At 47.6% G+C, this 18773-nt stretch overlaps 1 protein-coding gene across 8 annotated transcripts in view; it reads right to left on the bottom strand.

The window, feature by feature from the left end:
* Positions 1–18773, bottom strand: part of SYNE2 (spectrin repeat containing nuclear envelope protein 2) — a 326063-nt gene that overhangs the window by 5403 nt on the left and 301887 nt on the right. For 5 of the 8 annotated variants that reach the window (XM_024133470.2, XM_024133489.2, XM_024133493.2 and 2 more), the window contains exons 100-110: positions 15316–15478; positions 9541–9728; positions 8882–9032; positions 8348–8530; positions 6781–6918; positions 5589–5783; positions 4789–5071; positions 4216–4284; positions 3170–3309; positions 1225–1339; positions 306–508 (exon numbers count right to left, since the gene is read on the bottom strand). In XM_024133470.2, coding sequence (XP_023989238.1) covers positions 306–508; positions 1225–1339; positions 3170–3309; positions 4216–4284; positions 4789–5071; positions 5589–5783; positions 6781–6918; positions 8348–8530; positions 8882–9032; positions 9541–9728; positions 15316–15478 — 1828 coding nt within the window. Of the gene's footprint in view, positions 1–305; positions 509–1224; positions 1340–2347; positions 2534–3169; positions 3310–4215; positions 4285–4788; positions 5072–5588; positions 5784–6780; positions 6919–8347; positions 8531–8881; positions 9033–9540; positions 9729–15315; positions 15479–18773 lie in introns of all 8 variants that reach the window. The other 3 variants (XM_024133495.2, XM_024133506.2, XM_028495984.2) reach the window with 2 other exon arrangements.

The raw sequence follows: 18773 nt of genomic DNA, 5'->3' as shown, positions 1-18773 counted from the left end.
GTTTGGAAGGGTGTTTTTAGGCTGCCTGTCCATGGCCACTGGGGGGTCCCGTAAGAGTCTAGGGGTCCCTCAGCAGTCAGATGGGAGCCACACCTCCCCAGCACTGCTCTGGGCTTTGGGATCACCTGGAGATGCTCCTCTGAATGAAAATACAAATCTTCACCTGTGTCCCTGCCAGTTACGGAAATGAAGTGCGAGAGGCTACTAACCACACAGCGTGTGCCAGCCGCCCCTGACGCGGCTAGCGGAGGATCTGATGTGCACATGCGTTCTGAAGTCCCCTTCCCCTCCACGCCCTCACTCACCTTCAGCCTCTTCACTCGGAGCTCCATTTCCTGCATACCAGAGGGAGGCTTTGCCAGCTTTAATGTTTCCAGCTCTGCTTCAGTTTTTTCCAGCCACGTGGTGATGTCGCTGATGTCAGAGTTCAGCTGCTGCAAGTTTTGTTTTATTCTGAGTTTACTGTGGAGTTCTTGCGCTTGGATCAACTCCCATCTATCAAAGGCACCTGGAATAAAAAGCCGCTATGAAAAAGAAGCAATAATGCAAACAGATTTCTCTGCTTCCAACTAATTCAGCGTTACAGTGATAAAATCTGCAGGGGAAGGAGCCTTGGGGTTTGGGGGTTATCACTTCCCCCAAGTGTGGAGCAGCACGTTTCCCTCGCTCTGGTTCAAGGCCTGTGCTGCTGCCCTCTCACACAGGCCGGGACGAAGCAGGGAGCTGCTAGGAGGCCCAACATGTTGCCAAGATGCACTGTGGTCCCAGGTCCAGCACTCCAGTTCATGCTGTATTTAAGGCACTCTCCCCTCTGTCCATGAAAGATCAGGTCGATGCTATGAACTTGGATTTACGCTCAGTTGAGTCATGACTTCATTCTGGTCTCTCGAGGAGACACCCGACACAACTCTTTGATCATCATCTTTGTGTCTGATCTTCACATACAAGCGAAGTCATGCAGGTGAAAACAGAACAGACCCTTTATCATGAGGCTCATTTTGTCAATGTTTAGAGAATAAATAACAAATAGGAATTTGTTCATAAATACAAGTCAGCTGATTCTAAAATAACATTGGCTGCTACAGGCCAAGTTCAGCAGTTTTGGTGAATTATGTAGTTGGTCAATTCCTAATCAATGTTCTGTTGAGCAGTGCCTTAAAGTAAATGTCCAACTAACCCAAAACACAGTCTCTGCCTCATAACAACGGCCCAATTTAACTGTACCTGACTGCTGCCCGGTGAGAGCAGCCAGGCCCTCGTCTTCCTGCTGTGGGCCGCCAGTCAGGACTCTTGGATCTTCTTTGCCACCTTCAGTCCCTGGAGACAACAGCAGCTTCACCTAGAATGAGACAATTTTTATGTTACCATCTATACATTTTAAAGGCGTCTGAAGAATGTCTTGGTTCATATTAACAGGTAAGAAATGAAGATATAGGAGCCCTTTCCTTCGAAGGGTAACTTGCTGGTAATACAGAGGCACTTCAGTCTATGGGTAGCATTTATAAGCAGGAGAGCTGACGGCAGAAATAAAGCTTCGGCAAAGGCGCAGGGGGAGGGGTAAGCAGGTAAGATGTCAATATTGGGAATAAAATGGCCTGATTTAATTTGAGGTTTCCTAACACTCCTCAATCCAACCATGCAAAAAGACTTAAAAACAATCGTTGAGCTTACCAGACTGTTACTGTGTTAGCACTTTTACATTTGCACAGTGTTTTACAAAATTTTAGTCGTCCCTCCCAGTCACTCCGTAGGGCTGGTTGGCATTATTATCACCGGGAATCGGAAACAGAGCACAAACCTGCCTCCTAGGGTCATTCATTACCAAGCGTTTATCTTTCACTGTACATACTGACTCTTGTGTTATCACAGAGCTGACTGGGCTGTTATCTCAGGACTTTCCAAAAATAAATGTATCTTTTTTTTGAGAAAACTCGTGTTTTTTTGGATTGTGTCCATATGGCCTATTTGTGTGGAATGAAAAGAAAAAAACCAAAAAACCTTCAGATTGGAGGTTGCAGACACACACATACAAAGCGCTGAGCTTTTGAAAGTGGCCAGGTAAGGAACACAAGCATAGTTACCGGAAGAGGCCAAACCACATGGTCCTGGATGCAAAGCAAAGGTGAGGTGCTGGGGGCTCTCTCTCCGGGACCGTCAGGTCTTATTCGGCACCACAGAGGGACAGATTAAAAATGACAGCTGCTTGCTAAGCAAGAGGAAGAGTTTCCCAGTTGGGCACGGGCAAGCCATTATCAAATGATTGGGGTCTGACCGTGTTTAGGCAGAACCTTCTGCAACTATCTAGCAACATGCACTCCTCCGCACAGAGGGCACTCCGACAACTCACATCACTTCCGGTTTCTCTAAGAGATGACACTAAAAATGTGCGAGACGTCTTAATTTCAACTTGCTCGTCACTAATTCTCTGTACTGAGAATGATCTGGGGCCAACGTTAAATCCTCCGCAGGCTGGCCCGCGACAGCTGCGTAGCCAGAGCGTGGCAAGGGCTCGTGTTGCCCGAGGAAAGCACAACTAAGAGGGAACAGTCACTGGTTTAACAACAATGACAAACCATATACAGTAGTGATAACAACAGTAACAATAATGGTGACCACTTCGAGGGCCTTCTTTTTACCTTCTTACACATTAATCCTAACAACAATCATGTAAGGTAGGTCCATCCTCAGGTGAGGAAGGCTTACAGAGGCAAGGTAAAGTGTTTATGGTCCTAGAGCCATTTACTGGTAGGGCAGGGAATCAAACCCAGGTCTACCGCTGCACACTGTCAAACCTTTCTGAATAGGAAGAGTCTCGATTTTCTGAATAGGATGTGTAGTCAAGGTAAATATATCAAAGGTTTGGGAGCGCAGGAGCAGCTCAGGAAGGCCAGCACTTTGCTTCTCCGCCGTTTGCACGATGACTGACTCAACAGGAATAATCCCTGTCATAGCGCATCAACGTTCAAAGACGGTGTTTGGCCAGACAGCTATCTCTAAGTCTAGTCAGTTATGCCGGAGTCCTCATGAGGTATGTCACCGCGGGAAAACCAACCCAAAATATGCCTGGGGGGTGAGCACATAGAGCATACACCCAAGAGCTCTCTCCCTCTAAATATTTTAACTATTACTCACGCACTTGGGTTGTGCTCTCAGTGGGGTCAAGACTTACGTAGGCTGGTTTATAAGGGGTGCTGGAATCGGAAGGGATGGGTTGGACATTCCTGTCACCTCCCATTTGTTTGTAGCGACGCTTGCGGCAGGGAGGGCTGTCAGGAACATGCCACGAGTGGCCTTCAGAAATGGATTTACCTGAAACAAAAAAATAGCAAGTGACGGTCCATTCTCTCCAACCAAAGCATTCATATTTAGTTACACAAAAGAGGTCATGGGTAACATGGCATCAGGTTATGGTACAACATGAGTTCTGCAGCTTTCCTTGCAAAGCATGCATGTTTGCAAAATGTCAGTATGTCCCAGAAGGGAATGAAATGAAACTCATGCACTGAGCGACACCGGGCCTTCACTAGATGGGTTCACAATGGAGCACAACAAACACAGGATCTGCTGCGGGATGGGCGGCCTTTTGGAGCCGGGAGCTCTAGCGGTGGGGGGCACTGGCGGCAAGGCCGGGTTTGGGGGCCAAGAGGACTGAAGGCCTCTTAGAAGCGAGGGAAGAGTGAACATCAGGATGGACTGGGGATCAAAGGGCCGCTCGTGGCTCTCCCCAACCACCGCAGGTGGGGATGGGGCAGGGAATGAAGATCAGAGCTGCAAGTCAAGGAAAGGGAGGTGTCTTCTCTTGCGGCAAAGGCAACAGTACCCTCACCCCCCCCACCCTCTTCCCAGGAAATCACCGTAAGCAGGGTAGTAGTTCTAAACCAAGCCACCATGAAGAAAGCCTGGACCATGCCAAAGGGCTTGAGTGAGATGGAGAGAAAAATAAAAAATTTAAAAGGCACCTGAAAAATTCCCTTCTGCACAGGCCTGAAGGGGAGGAGAGGGATGGCGTGGAGACTGCTCTGGTCTGGGAGGGTTTTGTATGGAGCACGAAGCTATGTGTGAGTACGGCAGTGCAAATACACCATGACACAAGGACCAAGGCGCATGGTGTCCACAGAAGGCAGAGGTCAGACATGACACGGGAGCGAGGTTTAGGATGCAGCGTGCACCACAGGACGCTGCCATGTTGAGACGCATGCACGGGCAGGGGCCTACCAGAAGACGCTTTCAAAGTTTTTGTGGTCATTTTAAGATATGCCTCAGGATTTTCAGGGATTTCTACATCTGAAAAAGAACAATGTCATTTTCCTCACTGCAGGCGTCTGCAGATGAATGCCCAAGTATTAAGTTAAAACCGTAGAAACATTGTCACCTGGGAGGAGAAAAGTGACTACCCTTTATCTGTTTTATTAAAAAGCTTTAAAGAACCAGAAGGATTTTTTCAGTTAACTCCGGACCGTCTGAAACAGCGGCGCGGGAGGGGAACTGCGTAGAAAGGACAGACACTCAATCTACTGATAATCTGAAAAACTCAATTGAAAAGGCCACTGATGAGCGTCCCGTCTATCAAGAGCCATCAGCAAACAGCCTTCATGTCCCAACGTGGACTTTATTTTTCCCTTTCATTCCACCAGGAATAGGAATGAGCCAGCCCTCAGGTAGGTCAAAGGCGGGCAGGACAGACACAGGAAGCCACAGGAAGTCTGGGTCAGCCACAGCCTGGACTCTGGCCACTGAGAGCTGGCCGTGTTGCTCAGGTGCTAAGGACTTAGCCATGTGGGTCCATACCTGACAGCGCACTGTAGTATGGGCCCTCCTCGTCTTCTTCGTGAGAGGAGGAGCCCCCCACGTCACCTGTGTGATCCCACTCCAGTGGGATGGAATCCACGCTGACAGGGGTCTCACAGCCGGAGCGCTCGGGCCCCGGCGCCGGGGGCACCAGGTGACAAAGGGACTGAGAGGACGAGGGCTCCTCGCTCTCTCTCCTTTTACGCCAAGAGTCGTCCTGGATCTCTCTGGGGTCTTCCACGTCCGTTTCATTCTCAGAGGCTTCCTTTTCCTCTTCCAAGCCCTAGAACGAGGGTATCCAGTTTTCAGAATTAACCACTGGGAACTGGCGGCTTCTGAGTTAGTATTGGCTCTATATTAGTAAGTGTGGAAAGAGCACTTTTCAACTCAGCTTTTTAAAGCAGACTCACAGATACAGAGAACAAACTAGAGGTTACTAGTGGGGAGAGGGAACTGGGGAGGGGGCAATATAGAGGTGGGGGACTAAGAGGTACAAACTATTAGGTATAGAATAAGCTACAAGGATATATGGTACAACACAGGGAATACAGCCAATATTTTATAATAACTATACATGGAGTATAATCTAAAAATTGGGGATCACTATACTGTACACCTGTGACTTATATACTATTGTACAGCATCTATCTATACTTCAGCAAAACAAAGTTTTTTTTTCTTTTTAACCATAGAATAAATCATTGTTAACCACGCACAGTAAGTTTCCCAATTCTTTAAAAGTGGAGTCAAACATCAACTTGGGGGGGCCCAGCAGCCCCCCGTGAGGGGCAGTCCCTTACCGACGCGTGGGAGGTGAGCCTCCGGTGGAATCGGGAGACCCTGCCAAACACTTCCTGGCAATAGCGGTGCAGTTCCTCCAACTCATCCTCAATCAGCACGGCGTCCAGGGGCTCACTCTTCTGAATGAGCTGCTCCCCAAAAACGATGAGCTGATCAATCTTGTTGGTATTTAATGTAATTTCCTGCTGGAAACCCTATTTAGAATATGAGAAAGAAAGGATTTCAAACTCAAGCTTCATCAGTTTTTAACTAAGTGACTCCAAAGATTTAAGAATTTAAAATGATCATACATATGTATTTTTTTCTTCCCCCTTCTGGGCACTGACTTTTCCAGTTAAAATGATTCTAAAGGTCTGACATGGATGAACCTTTACTGTTACCGGGTGTAACAGTAAAGGGACAGACCTTGTCTTATTGACGCTTGGTAGAATCAGAAAATTTCCCATAGTAAGCCTCCACCGGGCATTTCTGCTGACACAGTAATATTGCTCATTGGTGCCATTACACCATGGAAGGCAAATTTCCATTTCTCAACCTCATAAAATTTAGCCAAGGAGGGAATTATAGTGCGATTAAAGTGCAGTACAGACATTTGTGACAGTGGGAGAGAAGATACCTGCTCCTGGTCCCACTCTTTTTTTCTTTTTAAATGAGAGGTCTTTTATTTTTTAAATTTATTTCTAAACTATTTATTTATTCCTTTGGCGGCGCCGGGTCTTAGTTGGCGGCATGTGAACTCTTACTTGCGGCGTATGGGATCCAGTTCCCCGACCAGGGATCGAACCCGGGACCTCTGCATTGGGAGCGTGGACTCTTACCCACTGGACCACCAGGGAAGTGCCCTGACCCCACTCTTGAGAGAGTTCCCTCCTGCTACAGCCCACAGGTTGCACTCAGACTCAAGTGCTGGAGAAACAGCATCTTATGAAGCTCTGTCTGGGACCGCAAGAGCGTTCTCCCCTTGGATGGTTACATACGACAAAGAGAGTAAAGGGCCTCGTTCCAATACCCCTTGACTGTAAGGAACAGTATCCTTGCTTGTGATAACCTGGCAGTACACAGGTGGATGCAGTCTGGCTGCTCTGACACTTCTGGAAGCTGCTCTCAGGGTATCAGGGGAAGTCTGTACTTGGCCAGCTCTCCTCTGCCTAGGTGCACTCTTTGGGGAGGAGCTAAGGAAGCAGGCCTTACGTTCAGCTGGCGCATCTTGTCGTCGGCATCGCTCTCCGAGAAGTGCTCCACGTTGGTCAGCTGCAGGTCCATCTCCGTGAGCCACACCAGAATGCTCTCCCTGGTCCCCTCGAATTCTTCCCTTTGGTTGGTGAAATGCTGCAAAAGGGTGAAAAAAATCACGTTTGTGTTGATGGCATAACGGGAGTTCAGGCAGATAGCAAGGTCACTCTCAGAAGAGGGGAAAGGGAGCCCAGGGTACCCCCGGAGGCCCACACCGCCAGGAGCCTGGGGTCTGGTCCTGGCTGTGGGATACCAACGAGCCCCCTAAACTTCCCTGAGTCTCAGAATCTGCTGGTAAACGAGGTGTGGGAATGTTGACCGTGATCTCGAAGGTTCTTGCAGCATTTGAAATTCTATAATTCTCTCGTCTAAGTCAGTGATTTTCCCAGTCTGTCCTCTGAGGAACACGCCCCTCTCAAAGTCCAGGCCAGGCACTTGCCTATTTTCAACTGTTAGCCTCCTGTGGGAGCTTTTGCTTGACAGAAGGATTTAGTAGCTTCAGGATGGAAAAGTATTGATCTCGGGGTTGAGCCTGGACTAGTGCCCCATTTGCCTTCACTGATAGAATTCCGAATGTATTTCTTCAAAAAAAGAAAACCCAGATTTATCACTTCCAATTAACAAGGCCTCTTGGGTTACCACCTCATAGATGGGCAGCTGATTCTCAAACAAACAGAGTGCCCAATGAAGGTTTAGGCTGGTCACAGTCAAATCAAGTCAGCAGGAGATAAAGAAATTAATGCAAGGGGGTTGTGGAAAAGCTAGCCCATTTCTTCCTGAGAGGGTTAAACAAAAAACCCAGATTTTCCTCTTCTTAGAATGGTTTCAAGAGCGCTCTGCCTTAAGAATGGAAGCAAGGATTAAAATTACTTCCTGTAGCCACAACCCACACCGGTCCTGTCAGTTTACACCTGGACTCACAAAGGTTGACATATGATGTCTTCTGAATCACAGAAATCTAAGGTGACGGTTCACGCCCCAGAATCAAACCCATCGTTTGAGGTTAGACAGCTGCTCTGAAGTTGGGAGAACTGTCACTGTCCCCAACCCCCAGTACAGAGCGGGGGGCTCTGTCTGTTCCCTCACAGTGCAAGAACCAACGGGACACACAAAAGCGGGCAGATGGGCAAAGGGGGCCTCGTCCCAGACTAAGAGGTACCTTCACCAGACCCGGTGACGGCAGCGCCCCAGACTCTGGGCAGTGTGTGGGCTGACGTGACACCCTCAGGGGTGACAGCAGTCGAAAAAAAGCGATGTGTTGGTAACACAATCCCTTGAATAAGCTCTGCCTGAGAAGCCTATTCCGAGGCAAATAACTTCACTTAAGAAAAAAAAAAAAAAGGAACGCTTTTTGGCAGCTTTGGGCTTAAACAAAAGGGAAGGCTGTACTGGAAGAATGTCAAGACAGCTTAGGCCTCAAATGAAATCTTCTACCCGCTGCTTTGTTACAAGCCTGACATGACGTATCAGACCCCCTCCACCTCCCCAGTATCTACAAATGAGCCGGTGACATAGAGGAGGTTACTCGGAGTCTCCGCAGGATGGCTGTGACCCGCTTCTGGAGGCTGTCCCAGCGCTGGTTGCCCTCGTGCACCATCTGCTTCAGTTTGCTGGCCGTGTCGGTGCGGTTCTCGCGGGCCAGCCGCCGGTACTGCTTGTTGATGAGCTCCAGCTGCGTGAGCCTCTCGTGGATCTGCCGCTGGAAGGCCTGTGGCACGGGGGGGCCCTGTCAGTGCCATAGCTGCAGGTCACCGGGACACCCCTTCCAGGCCCCAGACCACCTGCCTCAAGCGTCCATCCCCCAACGGAATGGCCACAGAGGGCTGGCTTCACCCGTTCTTCTGACACGACTGAAGAACAGACTTTCAAGTTCACGGCCTGCGGTTGGCATAAATCGGTAATGCCCCCAAAAGCCGCTGGAGCAGCTGCGGGCGGGCTGGGGACTGGGCGGCCGCGGCCAGAGGTGGGGAAGCCTGCCACTTACGGGAAGTCATTTAAGGCAGCCCCGAGCCCGCCGCATCCTCGGTTACCAGGACCACTGGGCTGGGGAGACCTTTACCTCAAACCTCTTCAGCTCTTCTTTGGCAACGGTGTACAGCACCTCGGAGGAATTCGGGCAGGCCGCTGTCCTCTCGGCGGACTTGAGCCAGTCCTCGAAGCGGGAGTAATCATCTAAAAACTTCTGCCAAAGCCGCCATGTCTCCTCAATTCTAACAGGAGGAAATCAACTCAGTACAAGCCATCCACGTCAAGCCGAGCTTTTACATGGCTTTTTCTCCCCCGACTGGTCCCGGTCCCAGCCCCCCTTGCACTGGCACCAAATATGTAGGAGGAGAGACCCTGCTACCCCTTCCAGGAAATAACCGGAGACATCACTTTGTGGTCAGGACACCCCCCTTCTGGGAGCGCCAGGCCCCTCAGAGCTCCTGCTTCACAGAGATCACCCAGCAGGAGACAGGCATCCTCCACTACTTAGAGCTGGGACACATCAGCACAGTGGCCACCCGCTGTTACACCCCAAGACACAGGAGGGCTGGGGAGAGACATGACCCTGCCTGCATTCTCCTTGAATGATCCCCTTAATAAGGACTGGCCACACCTACTGAGCCTTCCCCACCAATACTTGGCACGCCCCTCAGTGAAGCTAACAGAACGGTCACTGTCACGTAGGTCAGTCGGGAACACACAGTCGGCATCCAGGGACAGCTCGGTCCTTACTTCATCCGCCGCTCCATGGACATGGCGCAAATGTTCCTCCAGCGCCTGTCCAGGCTCCTGGTGGTCTGCTGGACGGAGTCGCACTCAGTCTCGTTGGCACAGGCATCGGAGTCGTGCAGGAGGACGTCGCAGATGTTAAACACAGACTCCACCCCTGCACTGTGCTGTTCTATGTCTCGCTGCAGGTCCTACAACGACGGGAGAGCAGGAAGCACTTTGAGGTGCTGGTGGCGGTAGTGGGAAGGTTCCCCCTGACCCTTCTTCCAGCCCGGGGGGCACGGTCCTGCGTGCATTTCTACCTGGGACTCGGCAACGCAGGCTGAGTCTCTCTCACCTTTGGGCAACCCCTGTGCGACAGTAACTGACACAAGGCCTAAGTGTGGGCCACAATGCGACTGATTTGTCGAACTGACTATATGAGGGGGTAGAAAGAGTTGGGATTCCCTCCCCTGAGAGCCCACTCCCCCCAGACTCTGGGGAGGCATGCGATCTACTCCGTACCACCTGATCCCAAGGGCCTCCAATTTAGACTTGGCTTTGGGAAGGTCTTCCTTGGAAAACTGACTTATCTTCAACAGGACCTAAAACTTCAGCAACCGAAACTCTTAACCTTTTATGGGTCACAGAATTCTTTAGTCTCCTAAGACCTCTGTACTATCTTCATACACCTCCACCCCGCAAACTGCGCTCGCAGCTGCACGGTGTCCACAGCCTCCCCAGGAGCCTATCGTAGGGCTCCATGGGCCCAAGGGGTAGAGACGCTGCCCTCCAGCTGATGGAGTCCGGTCATGGCTGTAGCTCGGGGAGGGAGCGGGGTCTCTGGAGTGTTGTCCCATGATGGGGAGAGTGCTCCTGATTCAGGAAAACGAAGGGTCACCAAGAAAAACATGCACAGTCATAGGAAAAAGTGGAAAACTTGTTTTAAGTATAAACATGGCATCTTCGGTTATCACCAGGGAGTGTTTCTTCTGCACACAAGGGCAGGGCTGGGGGGAGGGCGAGGTGAGGTGCCTGTTTGTTTTGTCATTCTGGATGAGCCAGGCCCTCTCCTGATATCCAAATTCTGTGATGAGTGACATGAGACCACACCACTCATCTTAGTACCCAAATTACATTGTGAAATAGACAAAGTTTAATAAGCTGCTACTAACTAGACAAGTTCCCTGGATTCAACATAGTCCATTTTACAGGAGGGATTATTTTATAAACAGTGGCTGCCACTGTCTACAGAAAAGCAGCATGAAGTTTATTCCAGGTCACCTCAATATTCAACAATTTTGGAGATTACGACTGGATCACTAGATAGGACTGATGTTTTCTTACTTTTCTTCTAATAAATGCACATTTGGATAATTCTGTGTCCAGGTGGAAATGAAAGAATAAAATGCTAACACTCAAATCAAGTTTTAAATCAAGCAGTTCTCAACACAGATCCTAACTGATGAACAACGAGCAACTCAAAGTTATATTCAGAAGAAAATGTGCTTTTCAGTTTGTCACCCTGTGTGTGTGTCCTATGAAGAGAGATGTGCAGGTGATTTTTTTTTAAGCTTTGCAGTCTAGGACAAATGTCTGAAATGCTGCAATGGGGGCAGTCATCTTGGGGTCAGTGGACTAGCTTTATAATTAATAGGTTTAAATAGAATTCCAGGTTAAAGAATTCTTACCCGTTCACAGAATTGCCACAGGCTTTCCTAAAATTTACAGGTATTGAGAAACAACCTTTTTAACATTTTTTGGCCAAAATAATAAATAAGGAATCCTAACGCTGGTGCTAAATAAGTAATATTGACAATTATCATTGAAAAATGGTACCTGCCCCTGACCTCACCTGGTAGGGTTGGGTAGGATCTGGTTGAAAAGCACTGAGAAAGTCTAGTCTGTGGATAAACACGAATGCCAAGTATTTTAATAGCCTCTTTGCAGTTACTCTACATTTTTTACTCAGCTTTTATTGAATGAAACAGCTAAAGAAAACTGATTAATATAAAGGGTAAACGATGGCAAGAAATGAGCTCTCTGATAATTTACAAAAGACCATGAACATCTTGGCTAAAAAAGGAGTCCAGAGTTTTTCAGAATTTCCAAAACAAACTTCTAATACACCACAAAATGGCCTACTGATACTGCAGCATGAACTAGTTAGTTGTCTTGTAAAATATAAAATAAAGTAGTGGACCATATTTTAAAACACAAACCACTGAAGTACTGGACAAGTGACATTTTGCAAACTGAAATGATCCCACCACTAGTAACCACTGAGGCCCGAGTTTGCACAATGATTGGATTTCAAAAGTGTTCAAAAGCAGAGACGAATCCAACTTAAGAAACAACGAAAAACAACGTGAAAGACTTTTGCCAACGGTTCTGGAAACATGAGTGCCTGTTGACTTTGTTTTTCTGCTCCTGAGTGGGTGACACAGAGCACTGACACTGAAGCACTGAAGCTGGGCTGAGGGAAGGTGAGGATCAGTGAGAGGACGTGGAGAGAAACAGGAAACCAGAGCCGAGAACGCAGCCAGGAAGAATGAGAATACAAAAGGAACTAGAAGAAATGAGATACAGAGGGGAAAAAAGGAAAACCAGGCTGAGAAGGCAGAAGACCATGTCGTGTGTTGTGGGAACCCAGGTCGTGGCTCCAGAGTGTCTCCGTAGGAGGGGCTGGGGGTGTCAAGCAAGTCCAGCAGGGTGGTCCTGGGCAGTGGATGGGGCTTTGGCATGAAGCTGACTTGGCCACTGGGGAGGGGACTACTGGTAACTATAGGGTGTGGGGGTAACGAATCCCCCAAGCCACCATCAGGCACCCCTGGGATGCCTGGGAACCAGGCAACCAAAGAAAACTGGAGAGAGATGCTGAAGACTCAATGAAAGTGGTCCATGGTTTAAACGTGTCACAAGGTGGCCACCACTTCCTTTGCATTTTGAAGATGATCTATTCTACAGGAATAACAATACAAGACTTATTACCTAAGGAGTTTCACATAAAGAAGAGAAGCAAAAAAGACTTTTATAAGGTCTGACCCCTCTGCACCAGGCCCCCAAGGACGTTATAATGAGGGTCCAGGGACATCATGGCACTTTATCACTTTTGGGGCCTGAGGGCTTTTGCAGAAGGCACTACTAGTTGATCCCAAGCATTTGGGTCTTAGTTCTGGAAGCAATCAAGCAATTTATTATATTTAAATCAGTGACAGAAACACAGGCAAGGTTTTTTAAAAATGGCCCATAAATAATTCTTTTGTGTGACACATTTTCTGTTTTTGGTGGAGCATTTAAAGGTCTAGGTTTAGTTATAATTTTGTTTTTTTTAATAAAAATACTACAGGTTTCCTCAGGACATCTGTGGTAGGCAGAATATTGGCATCCCCAGAACCATGTCCTTATCCCCAGAACCTGTGACTATACTAGGTTACATGGCAAAGGAGAATTAAGCGTGCCAATCAGCTAACCTTAAGATAGGGAGATTATCCTGGATTATGTAGGTGGGCCTAATGGAATCCCAAGGGTCCTTAAAAGTACAAGAAGAGTCAATCAGAGGGAGAAAGGCTCAGAGAGATGCACCGTTGCTGGCTTTGAAGATGGCAGAAGGGGGCCATGGGCCAGGAAACGCAGGCAGCCTCTAGGACTTCAAGCAAAGAAATGGATTCTCCCCTAGAGCCTCCAGAAAGGAAAGCAAACCCGCTGACACCTTGACCTCAGCCCTGTGTCAGATTTCTGACCTCCAGAGCTATAAGATGATAAATTTGTGTTCAGCTGCTAAATTTGTGGTAATCTGTGACAGTGGCAATAGAAAATTGATACATCCAACTTCTTCACAGCAAAGTGGTCCTGAATACTAACTCCATAATTTTTTTTTTAATAAGAATTCCATGATGGTGATTCTAAATTCTATAAATTGGAAACCTTCAAATCAACCAGACTGAAATTATATACCATTTCAGTATAGGAACACACATGGCCAAGAGAATGGCAGCTGCTCCAAATTGTACACTCTTGGGAATAAATGCCTGCAATTTAATGATGTCTTGTCACACATCAGATTTATAAAATGTTAACACACGTTATTAGCCCCTGCCAAATTTAGCCAGGGGCTAAAAGGAAAAATTTTGTCACCTTTTGTTCTATTTACCTGAAAAGACTCACCAGTCAGGGTAAAGGGTTATTTGCAAGGCCTATGAAGACACTATTCAAAAAATTCAACCTAATGGATCAATCTTGTAAATAAAGTTGATAATAAAGCTGATAATGTTCAGTAGCCCTTTACTGATAAGGGCATTAAAATCTCTGCAGTGTCCATTAACATGGTAGTTATATCAATATTCATTTCTCCACAAAGCAAAGACAGAATATAGATGACCTCAGTGAAAAAGACATACTTAAATTTCTGAGGCTAAGTCGAAAAACCAGTATTTTTACTTTGCAGCATTGCTAAATCATACTAGTTTGAAAATCAGAGAATAGGCATTATTCAAACAGTAATTGTAATAGGATTAAATAAAGACCTAAGTCCAGAGAATTATCAAATACTTAGCTCTATTTCTTGGTAGCATGAGATGTTGCTTATTATCGTGAGAAGGACTGACCTGACCTCAAGAGAATTTATCATCAAGGGGTGGCCTTCTGGCCTTAATAATCTGATGAAAAAGTTTCAGCCCCCCAATTCTGTCTCCAAGCAGCTGGGATATGTGAGTGAATCGCCCTGGTGTGTTGACAGACAACAAACACCAAGGCTTTGAAGGAAATATGAAGAAAACAGATACAAGGCTGTGAACTTGGTAGCGACCATATTGCTCATATGGTTAAAACAGAATCTGCTTCACAGGGCTGAGAAAAACGAGTGAAGGAAAGCTACTAAAAGAATAATATAGGGCCTCTCTGGTGGCGCAGTGGTTGAGAGTCCGCCTGCCGATGCGGGGGACGCGGGTTCGTGCCCCGGTCCGGGAGGATCCCACGTGCCGCGGAGCGGCTGGGCCCGTGGGCCATGGCCGCTGAGCCTGCGCATCCGAGGCCTGTGCTCCGCGACGGGAGAGGCCGCAGCAGCGAGAGGCCCGCGTACCGGGAAAAAAAAAAAAAAAAAAAAGAATAATATAAGCTTAGCTATTTTAAAAATAAAGAGAAGCTCAGGCACTGCATATGAGAATGAGCATGTAAACGTGAGACCATGGAGGGTAGGAGAGTGGATCTGACAAGTCAGTGAGACCAAAAAGCACCCGCCAGGTTAGGGGCAGGTTTCGGTGGTGTTCAAACGGTGGAATTTCCAGGGTTGGCTAAGAGGGGCTATAAATGATGACACAAATGCACAGAACATTGTAGGAGAGGCTTCCTAAGCTATTGGTCCAAACATGCTCCTTCTTCCCCACCCACCCCGAGCGCCCCTCTTTTCTTGAAGCTCTATCAGACCCATCAAGTGTTGTCCCATGAAAACCTTCCTTGGTTGGAAAAATTATGTTTCTTTCAATTCATTGCCAAAACTATAGTAACAAAAACAGAGATTAAAAAAAAACTTATTTACCACTAAGATTAAGGTCTGCATCTTAAACATTATTCAAAGTATCTCACAAAGAGCTACACGAATGGTGGTGGTGGGGTGGGCACTCGAGACGGATGCCTCACACCGCCAAGGGCATGGACAGGCAGTCAGCTTTCTCTGGAGAAAACATACCAGTATCATGAAATGTGAACCCACTAAAATGCACAGCCAGTGCGGGGATGGTTTGCATTAGCAGACCCTGTGAACACCTAGGCTCTGACAAAAGCCCATTCTCACTTCCCCACCTGCTGTTCAGCGAGCCTCTTCTGGATCTCTTGATCATCACAGACATCATAAACCACAGGCTTAGAAAGCTCAGACTCGATCCGAGCCAACCAGGTGCGAAGGTTGCTCATGTTTTTGTCTAACTGCTGAATAAAAGCGAAGGTCTCCTTCAGCTTCTTCACCCTAAACATATTTGCAGCAAAAAAGAGGTGGAAAACAAAAGCACAATGTTTAGTGGTGAGAAGAATGCACCCATAAGCGTGTTGGAGGTTAAAAAGTAATCATCACTGGTTACTGATTTTATAGCAGGGACTAATGCTCACGTCACCAGATAAGAGTTTTTACAGAATATGGGACAATTTACAGAATTGCTCTTCCGGCTGATTTTCAAATGCACTAAGAGTTAATCTACCCATGCAAGTATGAAGTCCTATCATTCTCAGGGTGGGATCCCCTGAGACCCAGAACATCTTTCTGGGGCTCCAGAGGAGATAGGAGATGCCATTTCTTTCTTTCCAGGTTAAGATCACCCCATGTGACTTGTCCAGTTTCTGTCTTGGGTATCACCAAGATCACAGCAGCCAGGGACCTTTCCTGATGGGTAAAGATGTTACACACCTGGCTCATTGGTGATATCTAGCCTGTGATGCTTCTCATGGGACCCTCTTCTTGAGCAAGTACAGAGCATGTGCCAAACCCCACCACGTCGAGCCTGAGGGGCTGGGGGTGCCATACACATGGAACCAGCCCATCCTAGGGCAGCTGTCTCAGTGAAAAAAGGGAGGGGTGGACACATCATCTACAGGAACAGTTCCAGCTCCATCTACCTGACCAATCTGCCTGGCTCAGCGTGGAGTGGATCTGAACTAAGACACGTGGCGTCAGTATACACGGAGAGCTCCCGGGCACGCCAGAGTGCTGTCACGGGGAAATGATGCAGGGGCTCATCAAAGAAAGAAAGAAAATGTGAAAATCCTCAAGCAGAAGGAGTGAAGGCGTGTTCTGGTGACCTCTGGGCTTTTTAGTTAATCCCAGAGACTTGAAGTAATGGCTACAACGGAAAATTCCCGCTTACCGATACTCATGTTACAAAGTGCTATCAGAACTGCATCCCACGGTACTGGAAAGAGAAACTGGGGCACTGACTCTAACTCACAGGAAGTGCCCCACCTTCCCTGACAGCAGCATCTCTTCCTTGACTGCCTGTGAACAGCTTCCTGCTGCCCGCCTCACCCTCCTCCCAGCTTCTGGTTCTGTAGCCGAAGTGTACATCAAGTCTGATTCTCGCTCAAACTCTTTCACAGTCCTCGCCTACCCTGACATAGCAGTTTAACGCCCTGACCTTTCTAGTTCCTCAAGCAGTCAGTGGCCTCTCTGCCTCCAGCCCTGCACTCTGCAAAGCGGCTCCCCTCCCTTCTCCTGCAGCTTCTACCACTGTTCTCTTCGAGATCAGCTGGGGGCCCCTCCCCCACGTGCTCCTGCAGCCCTGCGTCTGCACCCCTCGTTGACTGTGCCCATCTGGACAGAGCCCACACCAGCCAGGCTACATGGGGCTCCATCTGTGTGCACAGTACCCCCAAGACCGCCTGGTGGCCAGGAGGTGTCGACAAGCATCTGCTGAATGAATAAATGTGTGTAATAATCCACTCCATGTGATTATTTAATAAAACCACAGGGTTGTGTTTATTATTTAAGTAAACCAGAGAGATCTGAGAAGATGGCAGAAGAGTAAGACGCGGAGATCACCTTCCTCCCCACAGATACATCAGAAATACATCTACACGTGGAACTGCTCCTATAGAACACCCACTGAACGCTGCCAGAAGACCTCAGACCTGCCAAAAGCCATGTGGAGGAGAGGCTCTTGGTGCTCCAGCCAGGCATCAGGGCTGTGCCACTGAGGTGGGAGAGCCAACTTCAGGACACCGGTCCACAAGAGACCTCCCAGCTCCACGTAATATCAAACGGCGAAAATCTCCCAGAGATCTCCATCTCAACACCAAGACCCAGCTTCACTCAATGACCAGCAAGCTACAGTGCAAGACACCCTATGCCAAACAACTAGCAGGACAGGAACACAGCCCCGTCCATTAGCAGAGAGGCTGCCTAAAATCATAATAAGGCCACAGACACCCCAAAACACACCACCAGATGTGGACCTGCCCACCAGAAAGACAAGATCCAGCGTCATCCACCACAACACAGGCAATTGTACCCTCCTCAAGGAAGCCTACACAACCCACTGAGCCACCAGGGACGTCCTCCCATGTGGTTTTGATTTGCATTTCCCTAATAATAGTGATGTGGAACATCTTTTCATGTGCTTCTTGGCCATCTGTATGTCATCTTTGGGAAAATGTCTATTCAGCTCCTCTGCTCATTTTTTCATCCAGTTGTTTATGTATTTTTGGTTATTAACCTCTTATTGGATATATTATTTGCAAATATCTTCTCCCATCCAATAGGTCATCTTTTCATTTTGTGGATGGTTTCTTTAGCTGTGTAGAAGCTTTTTAGTTTGATGTAGTCCTATTTGTTTATCTTGGCTTTTGTTTCCCTTGCCTGAGGAGAGCTAGCTAGAAAGATATTCCTAGGACTGATGTCAGAGAGTGTCATGCCTATGTTTTCTTCTAGGAGTTTATGGTTTTGGGTCTTACATTTAAGTCTTTAATCCATTTTGAGTTGATTTTTGTGTATGGTGTGAGGGTAGTGGTCTACTTTCATTTTTTTGCATGAGGCTGTCCAGTGTCCCCAACACCATTTATTGAAGAGACTATCCTTTCTCCATTGGATGTTCCTTATTCCTTTGTTGTATATTAATTGTCCATATATGTAGATAAATCCAAGGAGAAACACGCCAAGACACATATTAATCAAACTATCAAAAATTAAATACAAAGAAAACATATTAAAAGCACCAGGGGAAAAACAACAAATAACACTCAAGGGAATCCCCATAAGATTAACAGCTGAGGGGCTTCCCTGGTGGCGCAGTGGTTGAGAGTCTGCCTGCCAATACAGGGGACACGGGTTCATGCCCCGGTCTGGGAAGATCTCACATGCCGCAGAGCGGCTGGGCCCGTGAGCCATGGCCGCTGAGCCTGCGCGTCCGGAGCCTGTGCTCCGCAACGGGAGAGACCACAACAGTGAGAGGCCCACATAACGCAAAAAAAAAAAAAAAAAAAGATTAACAGCTGATCTTTCAGCAGAAACTCTGCAAGCCAGAAGGGAGTGGCAGGACATATTTAAAGTGATGAAGGAGAAAAACCTTCAACCAAGATTACCCAGCAAGGATCTCATTCAGACTTGATGGAGAAACTAAAACCTTTACCGACAAGCAAAAGCTAAGAGAATTCAGCACCACGAAACCAGCTTTACAACAAATGCTAAAGGAACTTCTCTAGGCAGGAAACACAAGGGAAGGAAAAGACCTACAATAACAAACCCAAAACAATTAAGAAAATGGTAATAGGAACAT

Source organism: Physeter macrocephalus, chromosome 11, assembly GCF_002837175.3.
Source record: "Physeter macrocephalus isolate SW-GA chromosome 11, ASM283717v5, whole genome shotgun sequence".
Classification (NCBI taxonomy): Eukaryota; Metazoa; Chordata; class Mammalia; order Artiodactyla; family Physeteridae; genus Physeter; species Physeter macrocephalus.
The sequence above is the reverse complement of the archived record's forward strand: the minus strand, read 5'-3'. Positions and strand labels throughout refer to the sequence as shown.